Raw genomic sequence first — 25,787 nt, 5'->3', positions numbered from 1 at the left:
CTGAAACCAACCTACTGCCCTCTACTGTGCCTATTGTCTTTATTGTACTGCCTGCACTGTTTTGTGCACTTTATGCAGTCCTGTGTAGGTCTGTAGTCTAGTGTAGTTTTTGTGTTGTTTTATGTAGTTTCAGTGTAGTTTTTGTATTGCTTCATGTAGCACATGGCCCTGAAAAACATTGTCTTGATTTTACTGTGTACTGTACCAGCAGTTATGGTTGAGATGACAACAAAAAGTTACTTGACTTGACTTGACTGTACATTCACTCTGTTGCAATTTTATCCTGTCTCGGATGGGAGACCAGACTTGCTTAATACTCCAGATATTTCCAGAGCTTAATGTAGTTATAGTAAAGTATTGTTACATTCAAATCCTTTTGCATTGAAGGCCGACATTTGTCATTTCAGTGGCTTACTGAAACTTTTTGTTAGTTTTTAGTTAATCTTGTATTGGGAGACCCAGGTTTCTGGGAACACAAATACCTTTCTTTCTCTCATTATTTAAAAAATATTCACCTTTTTAACTAGAGTGCCTTTCATATATAAAGTATATAAATTATAGTTTAATCTTCTATTTTCTTGCCTTTTGCTTAAACTGTCAATATTTCCCTTAAATCATCTTGAAAGCACCTCCTACACAGCTGCTTCGCCCTATATGATAAGTTATCTTCACTGTAGAATATCAACAGCTGCGGTTTCCACTGATCACAGCCCCCAACCTGAACGGAACCTGTCGATTACCTGTCTCTGTCCGTTGCCTTTCTGTTTTCTCTATCGCACTTTAAATCCCATGTACAGGACTCATTTTCAATTTGCCGACTTCTTTTGAAAGGTAGTCATCATGGACAATTTAATTTCAAATTTTGGTTACTTTGGAGTCATTGTAATCATTGTTAGCCTATGCCTATTTATTAGTGCAATTACTTCAAATGTTTTATTACAAGTGTTATATCTAGTTGCAGAAAGAGTGTTTGATTTGGTCTTTCTAACCAGTTTTTCTTTTTACTTTGCGTCGGACGGGCAGTATAGTATTAGGTCTGTGTTCTGTGTTCCTGTCCCTTCCATGATATTTCACATCTTGTTACCCATTTTATGAGCCTGCACTTCGTACTTGCTAAGTTTCCTCTCCCCAGAACTCACCTCCCCTACCTTTTCGTCACTCTTTTCTGCTTATTTCCCTGGAACCTTTTCTCTCCCACATTATTCTATATCTGGCAGAAAACTGGAATATCCAGGGAAACCCATCTGTTTCGAGGCAGATATTTCAGATAAAAACAACAGCACATGCGCACCAACATTAATCATCTGCTCACGAGTGCATGTACAAGTATATCATAACACCACCCATTTGCACAGAGAACCAGCAAACTCCACACACACAGCACTGGAGGTCATGTTAAGCCTGAGCCACTGAAAATATGAGGCAGCAGCTCTATATTTTGTTTAAAACCTCAGCTACAAAAACTGTTACTCACTAGGACTGCCGGAGCTCACTGGAGCACGGTTCCGGCACCTCTGTCAAAAAAAAATCAAAATAAACAAGCGCGGAATTTAAAGGCACCTGCATATTAAATAGGGGGAATTTTACGGAAGTGGGGGTTGGGGAGAGAGAGTGGTGGCTGGTGGGGAAAATACCACTAATAACATTAGGATATTTGATCATTTTTGGTGAAATCCTGGAGCTGTGACTGTTTTGTGAAATTCCTCCTGGCTCGACCTGTTGTCCCAGCATACCCTGCTGTAGCCTCCTGCCATTTCACAGATCCTCAGTTTCTCTCCAGCACTCGTTGTTTGAGCATTGTTCGCTGAGAAAATAAAAATCTTAGATCTTTTGAAAAGTGGCATGTCACTTGCCGAAGTGGGCCTTAAGGCTGGTAGAACGAATTGAGCATTCGCACAATAAAGTAGAAAGAAGCTGAGATTCATGGAAGTGTTAGTGCTAACCCTACAATGGCAAAAATCATCTCTCTGGTTCATGATAAAGTGATTGCAAAGACTGAGAAAGCATTAAGTGTGTGGCTAGAGGACATGCCATAGAAGCATATTCTTGTGATGGCAAAATTATGCATGAAAAAACAGTTAGCTTCTATGAGGGGGTTGAGGAGAGCGCGAGGAAGGAGTTTAAGGCTAGTAAGGGGTGGCTGGCTGTCTACGTAAAGTGCTACAGCCTCAAGAACTTAAAGATCATGAGAGAATTGGCATTGGCTGATGCTGAGGCAGCATCAGCGTTCCCAGAAGAGCTCAAGAAACTCTTGTCATTATTCCCTAAACAATACAACATAACAACTATTTACATAGCATTTACATTGTATTAGGTATTATAAGTGTTACGGTCCAGCAACAATGAACATATGATTGAGACAGGTTTTTTATAACAAATAAAACATTTATTAAACACTGCTAAAAAAAAACCCCAAAAGTAAACGAACGACTAACTTAACCGGAAGTCAGCTGCGATACGGCAGCTCGAACAGTCCTTAAAGTGAGAAATGTGAACTCAGTTCTTTAAAATAGTATTTCCAAGAGTCTAAAATGATTTACAGTCAGTTAAAGGAGAGACTTTCCTTAAAGTAAATCCTCTTTCATGGCGTTACTGCTGATCCCAGCCGAAGTATGCTTTGCCGAGGGATTTACGATTGAAGAAAATAAAACAGCTTAAAGGTACTGACCTTCACTTGGCGAAACTCTGCATCCAACTCTCTGCTCTTTTTTGGCAAAACAGGAGTTAACATGGACACAGGTTACTAATTCCTTGTGCGAAGATTAAATAAGGTCGAACCTGCTTCACAGCCAAAATCAACTTTCTTCAATCTTTCAGCTTCCCGAACTTCGACGAATATTCACACTCTGACTAGATTTTAACTGGCAGTATTGTAGCAAAACTGCCGGCAATAACCTTTGAGACTTAAAACAGAAGGTAGAACTCCACTTTTAAATGAAACTGCGTCATAACATCAAAATACGCAGCAACATGGAGTCACAGGCGAATTCAGCCACAAACTGTCCACATCACAGGGTGGGGTTTTCCTTTTATACCCTGTTGGAAAAAAACTATCACATGACCTCTCACTGGTGGGTAAATGACGTCACTCCCCCATCACAAGACCATTACCTCATGTCCAGCATAGCCTCAATTACATCATGGTCACGTGACAGGTATGAGATACCCACGGGTACATAACACCTCCCTCCAAAAAAAATTTAATCTGTCAAGAACAAAATTTTACCAATTAACTATTTATAAGAGAAGAAATACAAATGTATAAAATTTACAATGTACACAGTATACATAGTATTATCATATAGCATCTTACAACTTACTATACAGTAGGAGTGTTACAAATGTTAGAAAATATCACTCCATAAAAAAAATTATATTGTACATTCAACATCGAGATAGACAATCAGCAATCACATTATCCTTACCTTTAATATGAGTTATTAAAATATTGTACTCTTGTAACATTAAACTCCAATTTAATAGCCTTCTATTTTTGTTTTTCATCTTACTCAGAAACACTAACGGATTATGATCAGTGTAGACGATAAGTGGTTTTTGAGTTGTACCAACATACACGTCAAAATGTTCTAAGGCTAAAACAAGAGATAATTCCTTTTCTATTGTCAAATAGTTTCTTTGATGCTCATTAAATTTCTTAGAAAAGTAAGCAACTGGATGATCAACCTCATCACCCTCATTCCTTTGCATTAATACTGCTCCTGCAGCCTCATCACTAGCATCTACAGCTAATGAAAAAGGTTTTTCAAAGTCAGGTGCCTTGAGCACAGGTTGTTGACATATCATAGTTTTCAATTTTTCAAATGCTTCTTGACAAGACACTGTCCACACAAACTTCTCATTCTTCTTCAAGAGGTTAGTTAATGGAAGGGCACCATTAGCAAAATTCTTACAAAATTTTCGGTAATATCCTATCATTCCCAGGAATCTTCTGAGAGTTTTTTTTCCCAGTTGGAGTGGGAATCTCTAAAATTGGCCGAACTTTTGCCTGAACAGGAGCTACCTTACCTTGACCCACAACATAACCAAGGTAAGTTATAGTGGCATGTCCGAATTCACTTTTAGCCAATTTAATAGCTAAGTTAGCTTCTGAAAGCCTTTCAAATAATTTCTCCACCACAGTAATGTGTGCTTCCCAAGTATCATTTCCTGTCACTAGATTGTCAATATAAGCATCTGTATTTTTCAATCCCTGAATCACAGAGTTAATCATCCGCTGGAAAGTACCTGGGGCATTTTTCATCCCAAATGGAAGAACATTATATTCATATAACCCAGATGGAGTTACAAATGCAGAAATCTCTCTACCTCTATCCGTTAATGGAACACACCAATACCCCTTCAATAAATCAATCTTTGTAAGGAACTTTGCTTTTCCCACTTTATCTACAGAATCGTCTACTCTAGGAATTGGATATGCATCTGTTTTCATTATAGCATTCACCTTTCTGTAGTCCGTGCAAAACCTAATACTACCATCAGATTTTGGCACCATAACACAAGGTGAACTCCAATTCAAGTTAGAAGGTCTAATAATATTATTCTCTAGCATATATTTAATTTCTTTCTCAGCAAGTTCACATTTTTCCATGTTCATCCTATATGGATGTTGTTTAATGGGTTTGGCATCTCCAACATCTACATCATGTGAAGCTACAGTGGTTCTACTAGGAATGTCTGGAAAAAAAATCCTTATATTTAAAAATTAATTGCTTCATCTGTTGCTTCTGTTCTGGCTGTAAATGTGCTAATTTCTCATCAATATTTTCCAGAATGGTTGAGTTTGGTAACCCGACAGAAACAACGTTGGGCTTAGAATGAGTTTCAGATGAATCATCTATTATGCTCCTAGTAAGATCAGACTCATTATCATTAAGGCACCTTGCAATTCTGAATGGTATACAGACAAAGTGATTTGCTTCGCTCCCAATTTATAAACTATCTGTTGAAACAATCCAGACATAAAATTACTGCCTTGATCAGATTGTATTTCCTTAGGCAACCCAAAATAAGTAAAGAATTTTATAAGAACCTTCATTATAGTTTTAGCTGTTATATTCCTAAGTGGTACTGCCTCTGGAAACCTAGACGCAGTGCACATGATAGTCAGCAAGTACTGATAACCAGTTTTTGTTTTTTGGTAATGGACCTACACAATCTATAATAATTTTAGAAACGGTTCACCAAATGCTGGAATAGGTTGCAATGGAGCCACTGGTGTAACTTGATTTGGTTTACTCACGACTTGACAAGTATGGCATATTCTGCAAAAGATCACCACATCTTTTCTTAAACCAGGCCAGTAAAAATGTTTTAAAATCTTATCCACATTTTTCCTTATGCCTTGATGTCCACCCAAGGGCACACTATGAGCTAAAGTTAAAATCTCATTTTGATAAACTTCAGGAACAACTACTTGATAAACAATATTCCATTCATCACTTGCAGGAATTGTAGGCAATCTCCACTTCCTCATCAGTACACCTTTCTCAAGATAATATCCTACTGGCATCTTATCAATTTCACTATCTGGAAGAGTTTGTTCTTTTAATTTGATAATCTCAGGGTCTCTACTCTGTTCTGCTACCATCTCCTTCCTGGACAGAGACAAATCTTCATGGTCAGACTTACTCCAAGAATCTTGTTCAAACAATGAAGGTAAGAAAGTTTCTGACACATCCTCAAAACTCAAATCCTGAGTTGAACAGTCATGAGTAACAACCTCATTCTGCACATCAATCTTCTTAGCCATAGCTCGAGTTACAACACAGGAAGAATCTGTGTTAGAATCCATTTATGGTTCCTCTGACTTTATTGTCAAATGCACTTCAGGAAAAACTTGTCCACCTGCCAAGTCATTACCTAACAATAAAGAAATATTCTTCACAGGTAAGCTAGGTTGTAGTCTTACTTTAACAAGTGCTGTAACTAACCCTGACTTTAAATTCACTTTATGCAAATGTACAGGCATAAAGGCACTCCCAACACCTTGTATATAATTTACCTCACCAGTGTCAGACTCTTCATTAAACTTTAACACACTGTCTAACATCAGTGATTGAGAAGCTCCAGTATCCCTAAGGATTTTTATTGGCACCAGAGTAGATCCTTCTTTCAAGTATACAAACCCTTCAGTTATAAAATGATCATATCCCTTTTTAACTTCGCCAGACTCTAACAAAACTTCATTTGTGTTTATCAAACCCTGTGGATTTACAGGTGTTTCAGTATGTTGCACACAAGCATCTGGGGCTGCTTTCTTTTTTTTTATTTTTCAATCAGAAACAGTTAGCTATTACGTGACCAGGTTTCTTACAGTAATTACAAATGGGACCAAACTGTCTTTCCTTCACAGGTTTTCCTTCCTCCTTACCTTTCTCACTAACTTCTGATTTAATCTCTGGCTTACCTTGAGTCTCTGTGTCACTTTTCCTTTTAAAAGTTCTGCCCTGAGGAAATTTATTCTCATGGATTAAAGCATACTCATCAGCTAATTTAGCAGAGTCCTACAATGTAGCAATGTCTCTCTCATTTAAGTATGTCCTTACTTCAACAGGGATGCTTCTTTTAAATTCCTCCATTAAAATCAGCTCTTTCAATTTATTATAGTCCCCATTTATATTAGGGTTAGGGTTACATTAGATGGAAACCCATCTCTCAAAACACACAGCTTTATCATAGGCAAATTCCACATAAGTTTTTTCCACAGATTTCTTCAAATTTCTGAATCTTTCTCTATACGCTTCTGGGACTAACTCATACGCCTTCAATACGTGCATTTTCACAATATCATAATCAAGTGCTTGCTCAGCAGTTAAAGCTGTATAAACTTGTTGTGCTTTGTCTTTAATTACACTCTGCAACAACACTGACCATTTTTCTTTCGGCCACTCTGAAATCAGAGCAATTGTTTCAAAATGTTGAAAATATTTCTCTACTTCTGTTTCACTAAATGGAGGGACCAATTTAATTTCCTGACTAACAACAAATGGTTTTCTAGAACCAGGAGACTGACTCTCAGACTTTAATTCCACCATCTTAAGTTCAAATTCCCTCTGTTTATCCTCAGCTTCTAACCTATGTCATTCCAAGTTAGCTTCCAACTGTTTCTTTTTATTTTCACCTTCTAATCGACTTAGTTCCAAGTTAGCTCGCAATTCCTTCTGTTTTAATTCAGCCTCTATTCTATGCTTTTCTAAGGCTACCTGTTCCAAATGTAACTGAATCGCTGCTTTACTCACAGGAAATCAATCTAAAACTGATACATCAAACACACGTGAATCTATATAGTGTTCTGTGATTTTTCTCTGAATTACAGGCTTCGTTGTGTCTTTCAAAATACCTTTAAGTTCCAACCTGCTAGCAATCTCTAATACATCTTTTTTTTTTGCCTTTGCTAATAACTCCGCGTCTGGCGAAGCCAGGAGGTCATCAATATTCATTGTTGCCAAATACCACTCACAAGCCAATCAAACAAAAGAATCCGGTATTCCCCTTTTCCAAAACACCGATCAAAAATTAAACAAGCATTTAAACTCAAAAATGGATTCATCCCAGATGAGCCCCCAAATGTTACAGTCCAGCAACAATGAACATATGATTGAGACAGGTTTTTTATAACAAATAAAAAATTTATTAAACACGGCTAAAAAAAACCCAAAAGTAAACAAACCACCAACTTAAGCGGAAGTCAGCTGTGATACGGCAGCTCGAACAGTCCTTAAAGTGAGAAATGCGAACTCAGTTCTTTAAAATAGTATTGCCAAGAGTCCAAACTGATTTACAGTCAGTTAAAGGAGTGACTTTCCTTGAATTAAATCCTCTTTCAGGACGTTACTGCTGATCCCAGCCGAAGTATGCTTTGCCGAGGGATTTACGATTGAAGAAAATAAAACGGCTTAAAGGCACTGACCTTTCCTTGGCGAAACTCTGCATCCAACTCTCAGATTCAGTTTATTGTCATTTAGAAACCACAAATGCAATGCAGTTAAAAAATGAGACAATGTTCCTCCAGAATGATATCACAAAAGCACATGACAAAACAGATTACACCAGAAAATCCACATAATGTTTGGCAATCCCCAATCCAGAGTCCGGAGAGGCTGCTGCGTATTAATATCGCGCTACCATCTTAGCACGTTCCCCGGAAAGGAGTTCCAATCCCACCAGACAAACAAGACCAAAAACTAAAGCTACAAGACCTGCACAAAACCACATAGTTACAACATATAGTTACAACAGTGCAAACAATAGCATAATTGATAAAAAAACAGACCATGGGCACAGTAAAAATAGTCCAAAGATGTTAAAAGACTATAAGTTCAAAAGAAACCACCATACATTTTCCACAAGTCCTCAGGGTCCCGATTGACTTGTCATCCCACGCAGGCGGCAGAAGGGAATACCCCCACTATGGACTTACACGGCGCCGCCCGACTCAGCCTCGCAGACGCAGCACACAGTGAAAGCTCCGTCAAACCCAGCCTCGCAGACGCAGCACACACTGAAAGCGACCTGACCGCAGTGGACTCCGAGTCCGTCGAACCTCCGAGCCTCCGACCATCCACTCCGGCACAGCTTCTCCGAGCACCATCCTCTGCCGAGCGTATTAAGATGCCCCCGCCAACGGCCCTCGGCAACGCGACCCCGAGGACTGGGGGCCTGTTCTTCCCAGCAGAGACCCGGACCTCACAGCCGCAGCAGCAATGAAGTTCCTCCATGCTCCCACGTCCTTTTTTCATCCGATTATGAATGCACACGACAATCCAGTTCACAAATAACAGATAATCAGCTCCAGAGAGGCTGCTGCAAGCTGTGTCACGCCGCCATCTTGGATCAGAGCATACTCTCTGCTCTTTTTTGGCAAAACAGGAGTTAACACGGACACAGGTTACTAATTCCTTGTGTGAAGATTAAATAAAGGTTGAACCTGCTTCACAGCCAAAATCAACTTTCTTCGATCTTTCAGCTTCCTGAACTTCGACGAATCTTCACTCTCCGACTAGATTTTAACTGGTAGTATTGTAGCCAAACTGCCGGCAATAACCTTTGAGACTTAAAACAGAAAGTGAAACTCCACTTTTAAATGAAACTGCATCATAACATCAAAATACGCAGCAACATGGAGTCACAGGTGAATTCAGCCACTAACTGTCCACGTCACAGGGTGGGGTTCTCCTTTTATACCCTGTTGGAAAAAAACTATCACATGACCTCTCACTGGTGGGAAAATGACGTCACTCCCCCATCACAAGACCATTATCTCATGTCCAGCATAGCCTCAATTACATCATGGTCACGTGACAGGTACGAGATACCCACGGGTATGTAACATAAGTAATCTAGAGATGATTTATGGGAGGATGTGTGTAGGTTATATGCAAATCTCCCGCAGATACTTAAGGATGACTGTACACAAGTGTGAGCATTTTTCCACTCTTTTCAATGGGTACCATTGGATTCCAGGTAGGAGCTATATTAAGCAAGGAATGAACTTCGAAACCAAAGGTTAAAAGTCAAAAATAATACTAACTCGTTTTGAACAGTTTCAGCAGTGTGGCAAAATTATGAAGCACTGTGTTTTCATTTTGAAAAAGCAATGAAGGATGAAACAAGATCTGGGAGTGACAGAAAAACTTATGAAAATCTGTTGAAAAGACTCTCTTCATAACAGTTTCTATTGGACTTAGCTCTAATGTATGACACGTTGCATGAACTTGGTTTACTTTCAGAGTGTTTACAGAAACTCACTACTATGATTGTTTATGCAGACAAACTGATCCAACGGAGCATAAGATCACTGCATGGACTGAAAGAGCAACCTGGTACAAAATCTCTGGAACCCTAACCCTAATGCGAGGCAATTGAAAAGGGGAAATTTGGAGAAATAACCTTAACAAGCAACAACAAAATTATCTCTGTTAATTATCTACAATTTCTTACTAGTCTTATAAACAATTTGCAGCACCGTATGTTCACGGCAACATCCTTGAAAAGTTCTCAAACTTCTAAACCTCAAACTATGTATAAATCCCCGCTAAATGAAATGTGTGTCCTTGATAAAGATAACTGGCCTGCTGAAATACCAGCTAATTATGGAGAAGTTGTAATATCATCTCTCTGTAAGAGGTTTAAGCTTTCTTCTTCCTCTGTAATAAATGCCTTCAGAAATTATGTGGGGTATCGTGGACACCACATCCCCCAAGATTTACGCTCATTACTGAGCTGTTCACAAGTTATTCCTATTAGTACTGCTGAAATGTGAGAGAGGATTCAGTCACATGAACTTGATAATAACAACAACACGCTGAAGAATTCTCATAAATCATGTATGAGCACTTATGTTTGTTAAAGTACACAGACCTCCTCTTGTTCAGTGGAATCCTGAGCTATGTCACATCATTGTCACATGTATGTCACATCATTGCTGTGGTACCACAGATCAGCAGATGACACCAGGACAAGAGTTGCTTCAGACCCGCGAACACATATTATGCCTGATCCTTTGTGGAAATTATTGTGAAACTTCTCATTGGTGGCATTTGGTAAGTAGATAATTACTTTTAAATTGGTGAAATACATGATTATTGTTTTCTTCTTTACTTGCTTGATAATTATATTTTATGATAATTAGTGAGTGCAACCGTGCAATACTTCGTCATATTAAATTAAGTATTATATGTTTTATTGTACCAGTTATACACTGAAATGTAGTGATAGGCTATAATCTTGTTAATGTCTTAACTATCACTATATTTCTGTGGAGCTCTGGAATTCATATATTTCTTTCATCCTGGTTTAGTGCTTGACATTTTAAAAAGCCCTATTCATATATAAAAATGTTACACCCGATTTGTGTGCCTGCTCATTACATGAATGGGGCAAGGAAGTTACCCAGTACATTAAATTATGAGAGGGAGAGGGGGAGAGAGAGAGAATGAATGAATATAGGAAATGGCAAGCATTTTGTCAGCTCAGGCACCTAAAAAATTGACAATCGATACCCTCACCGTCTGGACACCTCCCAGCGCGCCCATCACGCTCGTGTCCGCACGCAATACGCGCACCCGCACGTTCAGTGTACGTGCCGCGTCGGCGCGCCCAGTGAGAAGTTTCAGTGATGGGCTCCCCGTCCAAGAGGCGGCTGGCGCCCACTGGGGAACCGGGGCAGAGGAGCTGCCTGAGACCGAAACTTGGGGCCCAGAGGCTGGGGTCTGGGCCGCCCTCATCGCTGGACCGCCGGGATGGACTGGTTCACTACTTCTGGGGCATCCCCTTTTGCCCCAGCGGCCTGCAGCCCGACCAGTACACCGGCGTCATCGTGTGCCAGCTCCAGGCCTATGAGCGTTGTTTGAAGCTGGCGCAGAGCCGCTTGCTGCGCAAGGCCCAGTTCGGGCCGCCGGTGTTGCCGCAGCCGGAACCCCAGCAGGGAGAGGAGCCGGCTAGAAGGAACTGGCAGGCAGATAGATCAAAGGCGGCGGAGCTGAGCCGGGAGAGTGAGCGGCTGGACGCGACCGACAATCAGCCGCAGGTAATTGAGTGAGGGTGTGAGGTCCAGTGCCAGACCCGAGGAGTAGTAGCATCCCCAGTGCTGGAGGGAGAATGCTGACCATGGAAATCGTGCCAACATCAATACAACCAACCAAGCTATTTTCTTTTGTTCCAGAATCTATGTAGCTGTCCAGTAACCTTTAAATGTCGACCTATCAGCCTCAACCACTTCCTCTGGCAGTCCATTATACAGATTGACCATCCTCTGTGAGAAAGGGTTCCTAGTAAATCTCTTCCCTCCAGCTCTAGTTCGTGATTCCCTAATCCTGGGTAAAAGACTATGCATTCACCCCCCTTGATTTTGTATACCTCTGGAAGATGACCCAAATTTCCCTGTGCTCAAGTCCCACGAGTCCCAGCAATATCTTTGAGAATCTCTTCTGCACTCTTTCCAGCTTAATAGCATCTTCAGCATAGCACAGTGACCAAAACTGAATACAATATTCCAAATGCGGCTCCATGCATGTCTTGTACAGCTGCAGCATAACATCTTAATTATTTTACTTAATGCCCTGACTGAAAAACATTTTTTTACCAACTTATCTACCTGGGATGCCACTTTCAAAGGAAGCATACTCCTAGATCCTTCTGTTCAGCAGTTCCTGGGGCTAACAATTTCCTTCCTGCTGCCTTCCTCCTTAAAGAGTGGAGTGATATTTAAAAATTTCCAGTCCTCTGGCACCATGCCAGAGTCCAATAGTATTTGAAAGATCATTCCAAAATAATTTTTGAAAGACCGTCTCTACTGCTACCTCTTTCAGAATCCTAGGGTGCAGTTCATTTGGTCTGGGTGACTTATGTACCCTTAGGTCTTACAGCTTTTTGAACACCTCTCTTGTAACTGCACTCATTTCACTTCCCTCACACCCTTCAACATCTGGCACACTGTCTTCCACTGTGAAGACTGTTGAAAAATACTCATTTAGTTCATTTGCCATCTCCTTGGCCTCTTATTATTTCTCTGGCCTCATTTTCTAGTGGTCCTAAATCCACTCTAATCACTCTCTTATTTTTTACATTCATGAAAAAGCCTTTCCAATCCAGCCTTTGATATTGTTTGCTGGCTTGCTTTCATATTTCATCTTTCCCTCCTAATGATTCTTTAGTTGCTCTCTGTAGGGTTTTGAAAGCTTCCCAATCTTGTCTCTTCCCAGTAAATTTTGCTTTGTTGCATGCCCTCTCTTTTGCTTTGACATCCCTTGTTAGCCACAGTTGTTCCATTTTGCTGTTTGAGTATTTCTTCGTTTTTCAAATACATCTATCGTGCACCTTACTCAATTTTCCCAGAAACTCTTGCCATTGCTGCTCTGTTGTCATCACTGCCAGCATCTCCTTCCAATTTAATTTGGCCAACTCCTCTCTCATACCACTATAATTTTTCCACTGAAATACTGCTACATCAAACATTACTTTCTCCCTATCAAATTTCAAGTTGAGCTCAATCATATTATGATCACTCTCTCCAAGGGTTCTTTTACCTTAAGCTCTCTAATCACCTCTGGTTCATTACATAACACCCAATCCAGTATAGCTGATTCCCCAGTAGGCTCAATGCCAAACTGCTCTAAAAAGCCATCTGGTATGCATTCAACAAACTCGAGATCCATTTCCAACCTGATTTTCCCAATCGATCTGCATTTTGAGATCTCCTGACTATCATAACATTGCCCTTTTGACATGCCAGCTACTGTTGGGAGGCCTGTATATAACTGCCATCAGGGTCCTTTTACCCTCGCAGTTTCTTAACTCAACCACAAAGATTCATCATCATCTGATCCTTAATCACATCTTTCTACTGATTTGATGCTATTCTTTACCAGCAAAGCCACACCACCCCCTCTGCCTACCTTCCTATCCCTCCGATACAACGTGTAACCTTGGACATTTAGTTCCCAAGTACAACCATCCTTCAGCCACGATTCAGTGATGACCACAATATCATACCTGACAATATGTAATGGTGGAACATGATCATCCACCTTATTTCTTATGCTCGTGTGCATTCAGATATAACACTTTGATACTGTATTTGCTACCCTTTTTGATTCTGCATCCCTAATGCACTGATACTCAACCTGCTGGCTGCAATTATGTCCTATCATCTGCCTGCTCTTCTTGACAGTCTGACTGCACGCTATCTTTGCTATCCTAAGTTCCTTCACTTTGGTTCCCACACCCCTGCCAAATTAGTTTAACAGCTCTAACAAACCTGCCCGTGAGAATATTGGTTTCACTCAGGTTCAGATGCAACCCGTCACTTTTGAACAGATCATACCTTCCCCAGAAGAGATCCCAATGATCCAAGAATTTGAAACCCTCCCCCCTGCACCAGTTTCTCAGCCACACATTAATCTGCCAAATCATCCTGTTTCTACCCTCACTGCCACGAGGCAGAGGCAGCAATCCAGAACTTCCCTCGTCAGCCACGGTTGTCTACTTTTGCCTTTTGAGAACTTCAATGGGACATATCTATCCTGCGCCTTGCGACGATTCCCAGAAATTTCAGCCACCTCTGTTCTGTAGTCATCCCTGCTAGAGTGCCCTCCAATCCACCTGGGCAAGCTCTTCTCTCATGCTTCTGTAATTCCCTTTATTTCATTGTGATCCTGATGCATGTAACTTGTGCTTCTCCCTCTCAAATTGCAGTATGAATTCAATCATATTATGATCACTGCCTCCTAAGGGTTCTTTACATTAGGCTGGCTAATGAAATCCGGGTTATTACACAACACCCAATCTATGATTTTCTTTTCCCCAAAAGACATCTTGACCAACCTGACTTTCCCAATCCCCTTGCATATTAAAGTCTCCCATTTCAATCCCCTTTCCAGCTCTCTTTGAAATCTCAACCCCACATTTTGGCTACTATTTAGAGGTCTATATATGATTCTCATAATGGTTTTTTACCCTTGCAGTTTCTTAACTGCACCCAGAAGGTTTGACTTTCTCTGACCCTATGTTACCTCTTTCTGAAGATGTAATTCCATCTTTTACCAATAGAGCCACACCACTGCCTATGCCTTCCTGCCTGTTCTTTTGATACAATGTACATCCTTTGACTTCCTTTTGGCTTTCAGCTATGACTTTCTTTCAGCCACAATGTCATACTGGCCAATCTGTAATTGCGCCATGAGTTCAATCACCTTATTCTGAATGCTACAGCCATTTAAATACAGCACCTTCAGCCTTTCATTCTTTGCCCTTTTGAATTTTGCCTTTATGGTAAAAGTTAACACTTTGCTCTGTCTGCAGTTGTTCTCAACTGACTTGTCTTTCCTTACAGTCATACTACATGTTACATCATCTGCTTGTAAACCTGCTTTATCTGCCACCTCATTCTATTCCTGTCCTCACTGTCATGTGGCATAGACATCAATCCCAAGAATACTGCCCTTGAGGTCTTGCTTCTCAGCTTCCTTCCTAACTCCCTGTATTCTGATTTCAGGACCTCCTCCCTTTATTTACCTATATTGTTGTTACCAATATGTACCACAACTTCTGGCTGCTCTCCCTCCCTTTTCAGGATATCATGGACACGTTCAGAAACATCATGGACTCTGAAAGATGGGAGGCAAACTACCATCCGTGTTTCCTTTTTGTATCCATGGAATTGTTTATCTGTCCCCCCAACTATCAACCTTGAAAGCAGGTCTTCTACCCCAGATAAAAAAAATCAGTCTGTGTACCCCATCTGTTCACATAATTTTACAAAGCCTTGTCAGGTCTTCCCTCAGCCTCCATGCTGTAGGAAGAACAATCCAATTTTTTCCCTTGAGGCTCATTCTCTCTAATTTAGGTAGCATCCTGCTAAACTTTGCATGCTCACTAGTTTCCACATCTTTCCTACAAAGGTGCAGCCAGAACTGCATACAACAAGTGTACTCTGAATAAAAGTTGTTATAGCTGCAGCGTGTCTTCCTTACTTCACCTACCTACTTTTTAATACAATTGTAACATGATTTTTCATCTTCTGTGTATTCTGAGGAGATGGAAGGGAGATCAGAAAGTGGAAATGGAAGCAGGGAAAAAAGATAACCAGTTACAAAGGATAATGTCTGAACTGGTCCTGAGGTGGGAAGACAGTGAGTTGAGGGAAGTGAGATAGAGGGGTAGAGATGAGATGTTGGGTCTGTCACAAAAGGAATTTGAGACTAGTGGTGATGGGGACAAGGACTTGACTGACAGAAAGAATGGAGACAGTGTGTGAGAATTTGGGTGTTTAAAAAGAGTCCTGTTCAGCTATTCTGTTGGAGCATTCTTTACCACCACATGTACTCTTTCTGCATTGGGTTTTTTATTTTCATTTTCAGACTTCAAATGTTTGTGCTGAAGAAATCCCAGAGGATGAAGGAGGACAGAACAGGTACAAGGAGAAAACTGCTTAATTACAGGGATTGGCTTTGTCGATCATTATTGCATAATTAGTAAAACTGTGGATGTACCATTGGAACCAATTCAAACCACTCCATTGGTCAGGACTTCTGTGCATTGTATGGAATAACAGTCTGGTAATTATTGGTCGGATTATGTGGGATAGCTGTGGTTGTGCAGTCAGATTGCTGTGGTGGGTGTGTGTGTATAGTACAGCAGGCCTTTTGATCCACAACACCTGTAGCAGCCATGATGCCAATTTAAATTGAACAACGTGCCTGCACATGGTCTATATCTCTTCATTGAATGCTTATTGATCTGTCTGTTTAAATGCTTTTTAAATGTTACTTTTCTCTCCGGTTCTATCACAACCCCTGCCAGCATAACACCTTATATACCGGCTGGGTAGCCTCCAACCTGATGGCATGAACATTGACTTCTCTAACTTTCGTTAATGACTTTCCTCCCCTTCTTACCCCATCCCTGATATATAACCATATAAACCATATAACAATCACAGCACGGAAACAGGCCATTCTGGCCCTCCTAGTCCGTGCCGAACTCTTAATCTCACCTAGTCCGTGCCGAACTCTTAATCTCACCTAGTCCCACCTACCCGCACTCAGCCCATAACCCTCCACTCCTTTCCTGTCCATATACCTATCCAATTTTACCTTAAATGACACAACTGAACTGGCCTCTACTACTTCTACAGGAAGCTCATTCCACACAGCTATCACTCTCTGAGTAAAGAAATACCCCCTCGTGTTTCCCTTAAACTTTTGCCCCCTAACTCTCAAATCATGTCCTCTCGTTTGAATCTCCCCTACTCTCAATGGAAACAGCCTATTCACGTCAACTCTATCTATCCCTCTCAACATTTTAAATACCTCGATCAAATCCCCCCTCAACCTTCTACGCTCCAATGAATAGAGACCTAACTTGTTCAACCTTTCTCTGTAACTTAAGTGCTGAAACCCAGGTAACATCCTAGTAAATCGTCTCTGCACTCTCTCTAATTTATTGATATCTTTCCTATAATTCGGTGACCAGAACTGTACACAATATTCCAAATTTGACCTTACCAATGCCTTGTACAATTTTAACATTACATCCCAACTTCTGTACTCAATGCTCTTGATTTATAAAGGCCAGCGTTCCAAAAGCCTTCTTCACCACCCTATCTACATGAGACTCCACCTTCAGGGAACTATGCACTGTTATTCCTAGATCTCTCTGTTCCACTGCATTCCTCAATGCCCTACCATTTACCCTGTATGTTCTATTTGGATTATTCCTGCCAAAATGTAGAACCTCACACTTCTCAGCATTAAACTCCATCTGCCAACGTTCAGCCCATTCTTCTAACCGGCATAAATCTCCCTGCAAGCTTTGAAAACCCACCTCATTATCCACAACACCTCCTACCTTAGTATCATCAGCATACTTACTAATCCAATTTACCACCCCATCATCCAGATCATTTATGTATATTACAAACAACATTGGGCCCAAAACAGATCCCTGAGGCACCCCGCTAGTCACCGGCCTCCATCCCGATAAACAATTATCCACCACTACTCTCTGGCATCTCCCATCTAGCCACTGTTGAATCCATTTTATTACTCCAGCATTAATACCTAACGACTGAACCTTCTTAACTAACCTTCCATGTGGAACTTTGTCAAAGGCCTTGCTGAAGTCCATATAGACTACATCCACTGCCTTACCCTCGTCAACATTCCTCGTAACTACTTCAAAAAATTCAATAAGGTTTGTCAAACATGACCTTCCACGCACAAATCCATGCTGGCTACTCCTAATCAGATCCTGTCTATCCAGATAATTATAAATACTATCTCTAAGAATACTTTCCATTAATTTACCCACCACTGATGTCAAACTGACAGGTCTATAATTGCCAGGCTTACTTCTAGAACCCTTTTTAAACAATGGAACCACATGAGCAATACGCCAATCCTCCGGCACAATCCCCGTTTCTAATGACATCTGAAAGATCTCCGTCAGAGCTCCTGCTATCTCTACACAAACTTCCCTCAAGGTCCTGGGGAATATCCGGTCAGGACCCGGAGATTTATCCACTTTTAAATTTCTTAAAAGCGCCAGTACTTCCACCTCTTTAATTGTCATAGGTTCCATAACTTCCTTACTTGTTTCCCACACCTTACACCATTCAATATCCTTCTCCTTAGTGAATACCGAAGAGAAGAAATCGTTCAAAATCTCACCCATCTCCCTCGGCTCCACACATAGCTGACCACCCTGATTCTCTAAGGGACCAATTTTATCCCTCACTATCCTCTTGCTTTTAATATAACTGTAGAAGCCTTTCGGATTTACTTCCACCTTATTTGCCAAACCAAACTCGTAACTTCTTTTAGCTTTTCTAATCTCAAGTTTCCTTTTACATTCTTTATATTCCTCGAGCAATTCCTTTACTCCATGCTGCCTATATCTATTGTAGACATCCCTCTTTTTTCGAACCAAGTTTCTAATATCCCTTGAAAACCATGGCGCTTTCAAACCTTTAATCTTTCCTTTCAACCGAACAGGAACATAAAGATTCTGTACCCTCATAATTTCACCCTTAAATGACCTCCATTTCTCTATTACATCCTTCCCATAAAACAACTTGACCCAATCCACTCTCTCTAAATCCCTGCGCATCTCCTCAAAGTTAGCCTTTCTCCAATCAAAAATCTCAACTCTAGGTCCAGTCCTGTCCTTCTCCATAATTATATTGAAGCTAATGCTATTGTGATCACTGGACCCGAAGTGCTCCCCAACACATACATCTGTCAGCTGACCTATCGCATTCCCTAACAGGAGATCCAACACTGCCCCATCTCTAGTCGGTACTTCTATGTATTGTTGCAAAAAACTATCCTGCACACATTTCACAAACTCTAAACCATCCAGCCCTTTTACAGAATGAGCTTCCCAATCTATGTGTGGAAAATTAAAATCTCCCACAATCACCACCTTGTGTTTACTACAAATATCCGCTATCTCCTTACACATTTGCTCTTCCAACTCACGCTCCCCATTAGGTGGCCTATAATACACTCCTATCAGTGTTACTACACCTTTCCCATTCCTCAATTCCACCCAAATAGCCTCCCTAGAGGAGCTCTGTAATCTATCCTTCCAAAGCACCGCCATAAGATTTTCTCGGGACAAGCAATGCAACACCTCCTCCTCTGGCCCCTCCTACTCTATCACACCTGAAGCAACTAAATCCAGGAATATTTAGTTGCCAATCACACCCTTCCTGCAACCATGTTTCACTAATAGCTACAACATCATAATTCCAGGTATCAATCCACACTTTAAGCTCATCCACCTTTCTTACAATGCTCCTAGCATTAAAATAGATACATTTAAGATACTCTCCACCTCCTCCTCTCTTTTCATCCCTAGCAATGCATTCAAATTTATTATCCTTTTCTTTCTTCTCCCCTACAACTTCGGGCTGAGCGCATCCCTTCTCCATCACCTGCCTTTCCTCCCTCACACACTGTCTACTTACTTGCTCTACTGGTGAACTAACCTCCTCTCTCATAGTTTCCTCAAATTGATTTCCGCCCCCCCATCTTACTAGTTTAAAGTCTGCCCTGTAGCCCTAGCAAACCTCCCCAGAAGAGGTCCCAATGATCCAGAAACTTGAATCCCTGCCCCCTGCTCCAATCCCTCAACCACTCATTCATCCTCCACCTAATTCCATTCCTACTCTCACTGTCGCGTGGCACAGGCAGTAATCCCGAGATTACTACCTTTGCGGTCCTTCTTCTTAACTGCCTTCCTAACTCCCTATACTCTCGTTTCAGGACCTCTTCCCCTTTCCTACCTATGTCATTGGTACCTACATGTACCACAACCTCTGGCTCCTCACCCTCCCACTTGCCCCCCTCTTTTTTTCTCTCTTTCTGCCCATCACTCTTCCTGTTCTCCATCTCCCTCTGGTACTCCCCTCCCTCTTTCTTTCTCCCTAGGCCTCCTGTCCCATGATCCTTTCCCTTCTCCAGCTCTGTAACCCTTTTGCCAATCACCTTTCCGGCTCTCAGCTTCACCCCACCCCCTCTGGTCTTCTCCTATCATTTCGCATTTTCCCCTCCCTCTCCTACTTTCAAATCTCTTACTATCTTTCCTTTCAGTTAGTCCTGATGAAGGGTCTTGGCCCGAAACGTCGACAGTGCTTCTCCTTATAGATGCTGCCTGGCCTGCTGTGTTCCACCAGCATTTTGTGTGTGTTGTTTGAATTTCCAGCATCTGCAGATTTGTGAACTTCTACCATGATTTCTCCTAGTCTGAAACTCAGCAAAATCAATCCAAACTACTAATTCTCCATGAACTCCATGATCCTTAATCTTATGGATCGGTCTACCTTCTTGAAAGCTTTGCTGGTTCATGTGGACAACATCGCCATCCTAACTTCATCAGTCATCTCAGACACCTCCTCCAAAATTTCAATCAAGTTTTAAGATGTGACCTGACCCACACAAAGCCACATTTGTCTATCCCTAATAATTCCATGCTTTTCTAGATTGTATCTCTAAGAATCTTCAAAAATTTCCTTACCACAGGTTTTGTCATTACTTTCTTGTTTTTCTTTTTAGCTTTTTTCAAAGGTGGCTTTTTTTTAGTCCTCTGGGACCTCACTTTAGCTAAAGTCTCCCATTTCAATCCCCTTTCCAGCTCTCTTTGAAATCTCAACCCCACATTTTGGCTACTATTTCGAGGTCTATATATGATGTAGGCTGTGATGTGCTGCCTGCAGAAGGGAAAGAGTATAACAGTGCTGTGTGGTTATTCATGTTGAGTTGATGATGTCATGAGGTACAAGTGCAGAGAGAAGCAATGAGTCCATAATAGGCAGATGTGTTTGTACGCAAGCTGAGCATTTTGTTGGATACACACAGGCTTGTGTGTGCTTTTGTGTACACCACAGGTGTGTGTGCTTCAGAAGCAAGAGTCTGTGCGTGTATGTTCCACGAGAGAATGTATGTGCATACATGTTTAGTGCAAACACACACTTCCTGTTTAAGATCGGACTGCTGAGGCAAGAACCAATTTACTAGCGGTTTTCAAAGCAAGAAATACAACTATACTTTTTTAATAAAACTTTTTCTATAAAATATTATGGTAAATGATTACTGCAAACAATGAATAGGCAAGTGAAGGTGAGGCTGTCGAGGCTCAAAGCGTGCGGGTGCTAGGCAAAGTCTGAGTGATGTGGCATGTTTGAAAAGTAGTGTGAGGTTGAGGCAAACTGAGTTGAGTTGAGTTGCGTGGTGTAGAGGAAAGTAGGAGTTTCAAGGACCATCCACCCAAACGTGGAGTGGCACAGTAGCATGGTGGTTAGCACAGTGCTTTACAGTACAAGTAACCAGGTTCAATTCCCACTGCTGCCTGTAAGGAGTTTGTCATGCTCCCTGTGACCATGTGGGTTTCCTCCCACAGTCCAAAGACATACCGGTAGGTTAATTGGTCATTGTAAATTGTCTCGTGATTAGAGGGGTTGCTGGGTGGTGTGGCTCGAAGGGCCAGGAGGGCCAACTCCACACTGTATCTCAGTCATTTAAAAAAAAAAGCGAGGTTTGATCGATCTGAGTGCCTGGCCGATGTGGAAAGATCAGGTCTGAGTTGAAACGTGGTGATGGGCTCCAGGCCCAGAGCGTAAAGAGCAAGGAGCAATCCGGTGTTTGGACATCCGGGGAGGGCCAGATCAGGAAGGCTTTAAAGTGAGGCCGCGAAGTTTGAATAAATCTCTTTTGCAACTGCCACTCACCAACTGCGTGTCGTTTATTGCAGCGCTGTGTGTAGCACACCGCTACAAGGTATTAATATTGAAGTAGTAAAATGGATTCAACAGTGGCTGGCTGGGAGATACCAGAGAGTAGTGGTGGATAACTGTTTGTCAGGTTGGAGACCGGTGACTAGTGGTGTGCCTCAGGGATCTGTACTGGGTCCAATGTTGTTTGTCATATACATTAATGATCTGGATGATGGTGCAGTAAATTGGATTAGTAAGTATGCAGATGATACTAAGATAGGTGGCGTTGTGGATAATGAAGTAGGTTTTCTTTCTTTTTTCTTTTCTTAAATCTTTTTATTAATTTTTAAGAAAAACATAAGTAAAATATAAGTACAAAACATTTGAGAGTACACAATAGATTAATTAACAATCAGATATGTATTAATCAATATATAAAGTCTCCCAAACTCATAGTATTAATGTAAAGGATTTAAGAAAAAAAGAAAAAGGAGAAAAAGAAACCCCCCCCAAAAAAAACTAAAAGAATAAAAAAAAACAACTAATAAAAAAAAAACTAACCCACATGGGCAATTGCATAATGTTAAATACATACAGTAGTGCCGATGACTCCGAACCTCCATCCATACAATTCAGGATAGTAACAATAAGGTTCAGGATCAGACCATTTAATTCATATGAAAATGTTGAATAAATGGTCTCCAAGTTTCCTCAAATTTAACTGAAGAATTAAAAACCGCACTTCTAATTTTTTCTAAACTCAAACAGGAAATAGTTTGAGAGAGCCACTGAAATACAGTTGGAGGATTATTTTCTTTCCAATTCAGTAAAATAGATCTTCTAGCCATTAGTGTAACAAATGCAATCATTCGTTGGGATGAAGCGGATAAACGCTTATTATCTATCATTGGTAGACCAAAAATTGCGGTAAAAGGATGTGGTTGGAGATTAATATTTAAAACTCTTGAAATAATATTAAAAATATCTTTCCAATAGTTTTGTAAACAAGGACAGGACCAAAACATATGGGTCAATGAAGCAACATCAGAATGACATCTATCACAGGTTGGATTAACATAAGAATAAAATCGAGCAAGTTTATCTTTAGACATGTGAGCTCTATGTACAACCTTAAATTGTATTAGAGCATGTTTAGCACAATTGCTCAGTAGATATAGGGCAATGCAATTCTTCCTGCTATTCCTTCTTAATTTTTTCTGATATCTGACTGTACATTCATAATCATATTATAAATAATAGTTACTAAACCCTTTTGACAAGGATTGAGAGCTAAAATTCTTTCTGTAATGTCCAATGGACATTCTTTCGAAAAAGACTTTAGTTCATTATATAAAAAATTTCTAACTTGTAAATATCTAAAAAAATGGATTTTAGATAAATTATATTTATTAGATAACTGTTCAAAGGACATAATGTTATCATCCAAAAACAGATCACGAAAACTTGTAATACCTTTTGTTTTCCATAAAAGAAAAGCTTGATCTATAGATGATGGTCGAAAGAAGTAGTTAGATATTATAGGACTTAACAGCATAAACTTATTCAAACCAAAAAATTTACGAAATTGAAACCAGATTCGTAATGTATACTTGACTATGGGATTAGTTATCTGTTTATTCAATTTAAGTAACGAAAAAGGAAGTGAAGATCCTAAGATTGAGATCAATGAGAAATCTTGCACAGATTTACATTCCAAATTTACCCATTGTGGGCCAGTCACTGTAGTCGATTCTTGTGTCCAAAATATCAAATACCTAATATTAACTGCCCAATAGTAAAATCTTAAATTTGGTAGAGCCAAGCCGCCCTCCTTCTTAGGCTTCTGTAAATATTTTTTACCTAGCCTAGGATTTTTGTTCTGTCACAAATACGAAGATATATTAGAGTCAACCATATCAAAAAAAGATTTAGGAATAAAAATTGGTAATGCTTGAAATAGATATAGAAATTTAGGTAGTATCATCATCTTAATGGCATTAACTCTGCCTACCAAAGACAAAGATAGTGGGGCCCACCTATTAGCAAGTTGCTTAATTTGATCTATTAAAGGTAAAAAATTAGTTTTAAATACCGTAGATTTCGCACTACAGAGCGCACCTGATTAAAAGCCGCTGGCTCTAATTTTAGAAAGAAAATCAATTTTGTACTTGTACAAGCCGCACCGGATTTTAGGCCGCACCGGATTTTAGGCCGCAGGTGTCCCACGTTGTAATATGAGATAATTACACAGAAAGATACTACACGTGAGGATTTTTTAACTTTTAATTAAATCCATATGGTAACATAAACAAATACATATTGCAAATGCTTTTTTTCGAACCGTGCCTCTAACACGGCTACTTTTAAATATACATACATATCGGTAACACACAAATTACGTTGCGTATACTTTTTTACTGAACAGTGCACGAACAACATTCCAATATCTCCTAACGACTGGTAAAAAAATATATACTGCAGCCTACCAGGAAAAGTTATTGATCGCCTTTAACTTAAAAGCAGCGTTTCGCTCGGGTCTAATGCCGCTCGCGTAATGCGCTCGCCCCCACCTTCCCGTTTATCGCAAACCGGTATTTCCCACAAGACGCGGCGAAACCGGATGTGACGCCATAGTATCCCGGGATGTACAGAAAACAAATATACTTAACACTTCTAACTTTAACTAGAAAATACTAACAAATGAATTACTAAGCGAAAATATTATAAACTAAATAACTGCCATAAAGGCAGGTTTTCTTCGAGTGTTTTCCATGTTGATGAGGGTGAGTACAAATGACTGATTTACAATAATTTAATTGTGAAAGTGCGCTTGATTTATCGTACAATTTCATTGGACCTCTGTGAACTACTCATCAATTTTATTGGTCTACTGTTACGAGGCAAAATGTTTTTGGCGGCATGAAAAAAAATCATGTATTAGCCGCACCGTAGTAAAGGCCGCAGTGTTCAAAGCTGTTCAAAATGTGGGAAAAAAGTAGCGGCTTATAATCCGACATCTACGGTAAATCTTTATGTTTTTTAGTAATTTTAATACCTAAATAAGTAAAATAATCTGTAACAATTCTGTATGGTACATGATTATAAATTGAAATATGCATATTTAATGGAAAAAGTTCATTCTTATTAAAATTCAATTTATATCCAGAAAAATTACTAAATTGAGCAAGCAAAGAAGAAATAGCAGGAATAGATCTTTCAGGGTCAGATATATATAATAACAAATCATCCGCATATAATGATACCTTATACATCGTCTCCCCACGGGTAATGCCTAAAATATTGGGTGATTCACGAATGGCTATAGCCAAGGGTTCTAAAGCAATGTCAAATAATAAAGGGCTTAAAGGACAACCTTGCCTTGTACCCCGAAATAACTGAAAAAAAGGGGATCTTTGATTATTGGTAAAGACCGAAGCTAAAGGTTTATGATATATTAATTTAATCCATGATATAAATTTTGAACTAAAATTAAAATGTTGCAATGTATTAAATAAATATGACCATTCGACTCTATCAAATGCTTTTTCGGCATCTAAAGAGATGACACATTCTGGGATTTTAGATGAAGAGGTATAAACAATATTAATTAATTTTCTAATGTTAAAAGATGAATAGCGGTTTTTAATAAATCCAGTGTGATCCTCAGAAATAATCCGAGGCAATATATTTTCTAATCTAATAGCCAAAATTTTACTAAAAATCTTAAGATCCGTATTCAGCAAAGATATAGGCCGATAGGATGCACATTCAGTAGGGTCTTTATCTTTTTTAAGAATTAAAGAAATAGAAGCTTCATAAAAAGATTGTGGTAGTTTACCTATACTTAATGCATCTTTAAAAATTTTACAAAGCCAAGGAGAAAGTATGGAAGAAAAGGATTTAAAAAATTCTGCAGAAAAACCATCTGGACCCGAAGCTTTACCCGAGTTCATTGAGAAAATAGCCTTCTCTATTTCAGACTCCGTAATAGGTGTATCCAAAAATACACTATCCTCAACAGTTACTTTTGGAATATTCAATTTCCTTAAGAATT

At 39.9% G+C, this 25,787-nt stretch overlaps 1 protein-coding gene across 6 annotated transcripts in view; it reads left to right on the top strand.

Moving 5' to 3' along the window:
- The first annotated feature begins 11,111 nt into the window (after positions 1 to 11,111).
- uimc1 (ubiquitin interaction motif containing 1) overlaps positions 11,112 to 25,787 on the top strand; it is a 177,215-nt gene continuing 162,539 nt past the window's right edge. For all 6 annotated transcript variants that reach the window (XM_073067925.1, XM_073067929.1, XM_073067927.1 and 3 more), the window contains exons 1-2: positions 11,112 to 11,548; positions 15,879 to 15,931. In XM_073067925.1, the coding sequence (XP_072924026.1) occupies positions 11,138 to 11,548; positions 15,879 to 15,931 (464 nt within the window). In that variant the 5' untranslated portion in view covers positions 11,112 to 11,137. The remainder of the gene's footprint in view (positions 11,549 to 15,878; positions 15,932 to 25,787) is intronic.

Source organism: Hemitrygon akajei, chromosome 15, assembly GCF_048418815.1.
Source record: "Hemitrygon akajei chromosome 15, sHemAka1.3, whole genome shotgun sequence".
In the NCBI taxonomy this organism is placed as follows: domain Eukaryota; kingdom Metazoa; phylum Chordata; class Chondrichthyes; order Myliobatiformes; family Dasyatidae; genus Hemitrygon; species Hemitrygon akajei.
The sequence above is the reverse complement of the archived record's forward strand: the minus strand, read 5'-3'. Positions and strand labels throughout refer to the sequence as shown.